The sequence below is a fragment of the Drosophila busckii genome, chromosome 2L (genome assembly GCF_011750605.1).
Source record: "Drosophila busckii strain San Diego stock center, stock number 13000-0081.31 chromosome 2L, ASM1175060v1, whole genome shotgun sequence".
NCBI lineage: Eukaryota > Metazoa > Arthropoda > Insecta > Diptera > Drosophilidae > Drosophila > Drosophila busckii.
In genome coordinates this window covers 2,731,623-2,738,468 of record NC_046604.1, presented here as the reverse complement: position 1 = coordinate 2,738,468, position 6,846 = coordinate 2,731,623, and the positions used below count along the sequence as shown (strand labels likewise).

Here is a 6,846-nt window from a genome sequence, read left to right as displayed (position 1 = left end):
CTAATCATCATCGGCGTTGCTATCCAAGCGCTCATTTGTTTGTAGAACAGCATCGTTTAGATATTGATAGACGACAATGACCGCGATTCCAAGCAGCTGCAGGCACAGGAGCTGCAAGAAATAAATTTTAGATATAAATAAAAAAAAAAGTAATGTATGCTAAATAAAAATATACATAGCAAATATAACTATCTAATAAAAGAGCAGAATAAAAATTTTGCTTTCTTGTTTTTATGAAAGAAAGAAAATTAATTTAAGCTGTTATATTGTTATATTGTTAGACTTGAGCTAAAGCATTAGGCAATGTTGCTGGCAAACAAATTTAAATGGAAATATAAAATTAATTTAACAATATTAGAGGCTATAAAGAGTTGAGTTACCAAAGTAAACTGCGCAGTGTTGAAGCGCCAGATGGCGAGGAATTTAAACTTGAAGGCATCGTAGAGGACATCACGCATATCCTTGAGCAGCTGGCGCAAGCGTTTGCTAAGCACTGACGAGTGTCTGGGAGTTAGCAGCGCATGCAGCTGGAGCATGAACTGCAAGCGCTGTAAGCCAAAGGGAGTGAGTGAGTGAGCTCGGGCGACTTGAGACTCACCTGTTGCTGCAGCGAGTGCTGCGTCCAGAGCAGCGTGGCATAGTCCGAGCAGATGCAGGCGTAGATGCAGGCATTGCCCGCATAGAAGATGCGCCGATGACGCTCATCGAAGAGCAAGTGCCAGCTGCTGCGATAGAAAACAAAACTGTGCACAGCAGCGAGCAGGCAATTGAAATTGAGTGAGAGCAGCAGCAGCAGCGAATGTTGCACGTTGTTGAAGAGACGCGCAAAATGTTGCGTCAGTTGCTGCAGCAGTTGCCACTGAGCTTGCAGCTCCAGCTCGCTGCTGGTTGCCACTTGCGACTGTAGCTGCTGCAGCTGCTGTTGCAACAGCCAGCTGAGCATGTTGTAGAAACGCAGCGCGCCAGCCAGGGCCAAGTGTGGCATAAACAGCGCTGCAGCAATCATGACATGTTGCCGCGGCGGCAGCTCAAAGTTCAGCTCGTAGCCAATGTAGATGCCAAAGCTTAGCAGCAGCAGCAAACTGCCACAAAGCAGCGCCAGCGCTTGCAACTGCTGCTGCACTTTGGCTCTGCCGCGTTGCAGTGGCAGCAGCGTTGTCAGCTCGCTGGCCACGCCCACTACGCGCAGCGAGGCGTACAGCGCATAGGCAAACACTTTGAGTCCCAGCAGCAGTTGCAAGCGCGTCAAGCCGTGCAGAAATGGCGACACATCATGCAGCAGTTGCAGCAACGAGCTGCGCTCAAAATGCTGCGCAAAGCACGCGGCGTAGATGCCACACAGCAGCAGAATGTGCAACGCGCAGGGCCAGGCCAGGCGATAGCGCTGCTGCTTCAAATCGAACCAATGCAGCTGATAACCCGTTAGCAGCAACAAAATGTTGCAACTGCGCAAAATGCGTGCGTTTTTCATTGCTAACGCTTTGTGACTAATTCGCCTTTGGCTTTCATCAGTTGGCTTATTATTTATTCAGCTATGTGCATTGAATTGTGAAAAATTCGAAACGCAAGTGAAGCGTTGCGTGTTCTGTTTGCTTTGTTTATGTTTAATTACCTTTAATAATTTTTAACTTTCATCGCAGCTTCAGCTCGCCAAAGCTTTCAAAGCTCCATATGTCATTGTTATTAAATTTATAAGCTTTATTTAAATATATATAATAATTTGTTTTGTTGTTGAGCACTAAAAAAACACAAACCAAATTTTAATTTCTAGTGTTTTCAAATAAATTAATTTGATGCAGTTATTTCTAGCTTTTATTATAATTGTGCAATTATTTTATAGATTTTTTTGATATTTATTTTAACAACAAATTAATAATAACAGCTCTCAGTTATATTTTTGTCATACTTTGATTTTTATTTTAACTACGAATCAACTAGAACAGCTCTCCGTTATATATTTGTCTTCAATTCTCAAACACTCATTTTGCCTCTAATTAAAAATAATAATAATAATAAAACATTTGTAAGTCTTACTGAATTTTTTAGAGCGCAGATTTATGATATATATATTTTTCTTCAGTTTACAAAAACTGATTTTAAAGTTAAAATATATATATATATATATATATCTAATAATTTAATATTAGTAACTCTTATTTGAGTTTTTGGAGCGCAGATTTATTTAAATGGAAATTTTATTTATTAAAAAGCTAACACACAATAGTTTTTAATTTTGTAATTTTTGTATACAAAATATAACAAATATTTATGCAATTTAAAAGCATGCAAATCATAGTTAAGTACAGAAAATAAAAACCAATTAATTTGCTACTATATAAACATTACAAACTTTTATGCTTGGTTTGATTTGTTAATATAAATAAATTAACTAATGATAAATATTTGTTTCAAATATTTAATTCGCTTCAAGCAATAATTCGAACTAAATATTAGTTATAAAATATAACTGTTATATTTTTGATTTTTCTTATGCATTACAAGTTTTCTTTTATTTGCTTATGTTATGTTTTGAAATCAAGTCGTTGGTGCTCTGCCTTCATCAAAGACGGCGTCTGTGGCAGCTGCAAGCGCAACTTGTTGTAAATATTTGTATATGACAATGTCGGCATTGTCTTTTAATTGTTACTAATTTCAATGTTGACACTAGCGCACAGCTGTCGCCCCCACCCACCGCCACACACGGATGCTGTTTGACTACGCCGTATCTTTCTTTGCTGCCGCTGCTGTTGACAGTGGCTCGGGGAAAACTCGTTCTATTTTCATTAGACGCTTGTTGATTTTGCGCCAGCGCTACTTTGAAATTCTAGATACCGCCAAGAGATACTTGCAAGATACTTCTAATTAGCTATATGCTTAGCCCCACCCCCTCCACCCAAAAGCCTTCTTTTGTGAGTTGCCGCTGATTTCTTTGGCCATGGCTGACAGTTTATGACTTTTCATTAGACACTCGCCTAAGCTGTTGACTCTCGACTGCGCAAATATGTGAGCTACTTGCATATGGAGCGGCTTGCTTACATCTGCTTAGGTCAACAGAGCTCTAATGCACTTATAACTAGATTTGTTATATTTGCTCAACACCTAACTTTATTTAAAGGTACAGGCAATTCAAAGGGCTGACGAAATCAGTTTGCTTAACAATAAATTTAAACAACATTTTTAAACGCACAAATTCAAGAAAAGAATGCACAAAATTTTCAATTTCACTTTATTGAATTGTAAGCAATGCAAAGATATTAAATATTGTATTAAATTCTTAGACTAAACTTAATATGTGAAAGTTAGATATAAATTAACTGTCGAGTCGATAGTTTTAGCAGCTAGTTATTATTATTGTTATTATACTAGTATATTATTTATATTTCTTACTTTAACTATTATATTATTTTGTATAATAATTAATCTTGTTAATTGTAAAGCTTGTAAAGTTGCACTGAAGTGAAATTAATAAATTAAAACGTTATAAACATTCAAAATATGAGAGATAATAAAATGTTAAATTTGATAATAATTTAAAAATAAAGTTATTTATTAGTTAGCTAAACGTAAGTATACAAAATAAAAGATATGCATTGTAAACTTCTAAAATAAATATTAAACTGCAGCAAAAAATGAATGTATAAAAGAAAATTATAAAAAATGAATGCTTGGCTTACAACTTTTATTTGCTCTGCCTAAATTTAAATTATTATTTAATATGCATTTCGAGCTTGCCACAATTAAGAACTTGCGACTATCTCTCAGCTTTATGCACTTAAGCCCATCAATCTGCATTAAAATGTGCAGCAGCCGAAAAAGCAAAAACAAAATAATAATTTCATTTAATATTTCTGTTTTTTTTTTTTCCTTTTTGGGCTTGCGCTGGCGTTTACACGGCCATAACTCTTGGCTGTTGGCCCAGGCTGAGCTTTTTGCGTTAACGTGTGTTGTACCTTGGCTACCTTAACGGGCGGCCAGGCCAGGCCTGGACAGAGCCGCGCAGCAGTCTCATAATTCAATAAATAAATGCAAGTGGCTGACATGTGGACAGCGGGCAACATATCGCATCGAATGCACTCAAATGCGCACACACAGTGAGAGGAAAAAGCGCAGAGCCCCAGACCCAGACCCCAGGAGCAGTGTCCTGTCCACTGTCTGTCCAATGAATGAAGTAAAATTTACGATCCTCTGCCATTCGTTGAGTAAAACAAAAGCGCTGCCTGCCAAGGCCCCACTACTCTGATTATATGCACTCGCCCAGCAAAGATGCCACACCCACCACGCCCACACGCCTCACGCATGTAATGGTTGTTGTTCTCTATTTTTTTTTTTTTTTTTTTGGTTGCAGCGCAGAATCTATTAGCATGACCATTGCTGTGTTTGCACAAGGACATGCGTCAACAGTCCTTGCCGCTGGCTCTCACCTGCACGCGTTGCATGCAACTCATAAGCCGCAGTCCACTGATGCCCATCAGAGCTGCCAGAGGGTGTGCAAAATATCTGCCGAATGTTCAGTTGCGTTGAGTTCGGAGCGTATTAGGGGCAGTCAATATAAATGTCAGGTTGGAGCAACTAAATTGAAAATTATACATGAATAAAATTATTGCTCATGTTATTTATTTAATTTTGGAATTTTATTTAGCCAAATTTTAAATGTTTATTATTATTACGATTTATTTATTTTAATTACTCGGTTTATTTTGTATTAACCAGTATTAAGATTGTAGTAGTATGCAAATTGTTATTAAATTATATGCAATTTAAACAAATATTGGTTAAATAAATAAGAAAAAAAAACAATATAAAAAAATTACATAAATAACAATATTTTTTTTATTCAAATTATTTTGTTTTTGGTCAAATTTTATCATTTATTTAAAAAAAATATTAATTTAAACATATAATAATAATAACTTACTTTTTGAGTAATAATTTAATAATTAAAATAATATAGATACTATTTAAAAACTTTAATTAGCCAATAATTATTTATGCAGCAATAATTCTAATTTTTCATTAAACAACTTGACCTTTAACATTTATTGTATAGGCAAATATTTATTTATTGTGTAAGCCAATTCCTAATAAAATAATATTATTATATTTATTTTTAATTTCTGTGCATTTTGTCTTACTTTATTTTTATGCTGCAATAATTTTAAACTATTCTTTTGCTAAGGCCTACTGAACACCCCTAAGCTACCAAGCGCAGCTGTTGCTTTATCCTTGCGACTGATCCAGTTGGCTATTGATGGCATGGTTAGAAATTATGATGCATTTTTATGGATTTTCAATGTTTTTCGCGCGCTGCAGTTTTGCTAAGGATTATGTCAAAGGACGAGCTCCAAACGGGCGGAAGGTTTTTTGTCAAGAAAAGTTTTCGTTTGTTGTTGTTTTCTTTGCTGTTGCCCAACTGATTTATAAGGCTTGATGGACGAACAGTTGTGGGCCGAAGGGGCGTGGGCGAATGCAGGCAGTAAAAAAATCTGCGCGTGGACACGCACGGCAATAAAAAATTTATGCATTTTCATTGATATGCAAAGCACTGCAAGCGTTTGTTGTTGTGCCTGGTGCCTGGTGCCTGTGGCTGTGGCTGAAGATGAAGAAGAGAGGCTGGAGCTTGTATGCGCGTTTCCGTTTCCGTTAACGCTGCAGCTGCAGCTTCAACTGAAGCGGGGGCTGGGGGGTGCTACATGTTTGGCGTATTGTCGAATTGCATAATATGCAGTTTTTCATCGGCCATCCGCCAAAAATTTACAACCCTACACACATGGATTTATTGCCTGACAATTGTGCCCCGAATGCTGGTGTAACAATGGTGCCACAACGAAATGGATTTGTGGCCCTTGCACCTGCTCCGCATGTCCTCATTCCAGTGCCGTCCAAATATGGCGCCTGCTAATTACAAGGCACGAAATAAGTTCATTCAGCATGTTTTTGTTTTTTTTGTGAACACAAGTTGTGTTGTTGTTTTTATTTTCGAATTCCATCAACGAATTTCAATAACATTTTGCAACGCAAACAGACAAAACGTTACACGATTGCATCATGGCCATGTCCATCGGCCATTGCCATGTCCATGGCTGCTGCCAATTCGCGTGAAAAATAATGTTTTTAATATTGACAACATGAGAAATGTGAAAACAATAATCATAAATTTTTATTAACAACAACAACAACAAGCAGAACGGACATCAACTGCGTTTGCCAAATGTCTGTCGCTCTGAAAAAAGTAATCCCAATTATATATGCCACCCACACAACATATAATATATATATATATATATTATATTGTCGTCAATACAATGCCGACAACTGCAGCTTGTTGTATTCTCAGCAATTTTTTAGTAAATTAAATTTGCAGTTAAATAAAGTGAATGTTAATTTTAGGCTTTGCTTTCAATAATTTTTAAGTATAAACAAAAGTTGCTAGTTGCAGCCGACAGTGTTAGACTCTGTACTTAGGCTATCAACTCTACTTCTGGAGAAATGAGTGGGATTGAAATCTGCAATTAGTAAAATGTTTTTCATATTAAGATTGCTATATTCTATTTATATATGTTGATTATTAATATTTGGTGTTGTTAACAATTGTTAATTCTAATACAGAGTCTAATACAGTTAATAAATAATAAACTTATATTTAATATTATGCTTTCGGTTTACTACATATATTATTAATAAAGTAACCTACAATATTTTAAAATATATAAATAAATGCAATTTATTCTATAAAAATATTATAAGAAAATAATTTAAATCAGTGAGCAACTAAAAATTGTAAAAATGCAGCAAATGCATTAAACTAATAAAGCAAAATTATTTGTTGAGCGCTAAAAAATAAACTAT

At 35.9% G+C, this 6,846-nt stretch overlaps 1 protein-coding gene across 1 annotated transcript; it reads right to left on the bottom strand.

The window, feature by feature from the left end:
- On the bottom strand, nucleotides 1-1,471 carry LOC108596071. Its single transcript, XM_033293939.1, has 3 exons — nucleotides 599-1,471; nucleotides 381-539; nucleotides 1-111 (listed from the first exon to the last, which is right to left on the bottom strand). Exons 1-3 carry the CDS (start codon nucleotides 1,469-1,471, stop codon nucleotides 1-3), a joined length of 1,143 nt encoding a protein of 380 aa, XP_033149830.1.
- Between the last annotated feature and the right edge of the window lie 5,375 nt (nucleotides 1,472-6,846).

What these genes read in the sequence shown, in the direction of transcription:
- LOC108596071 (XM_033293939.1), bottom strand. Translation starts at nt 1,471, where the DNA reads ATGAAAAACGCACGCATTTTGCGCAGTTGCAACATTTTGTTGCTGCTA. An exon ending in AGCACTCGCTGCAGCAACAG is followed by an intron (nt 540 to 598) that starts GTGAGTCTCAAG and finishes CAGCGCTTGCAG; the next exon opens with TTCATGCTCCAGCTGCATGC. An exon ending in ACACTGCGCAGTTTACTTTG is followed by an intron (nt 112 to 380) that starts GTAACTCAACTC and finishes TATTTCTTGCAG; the next exon opens with CTCCTGTGCCTGCAGCTGCT.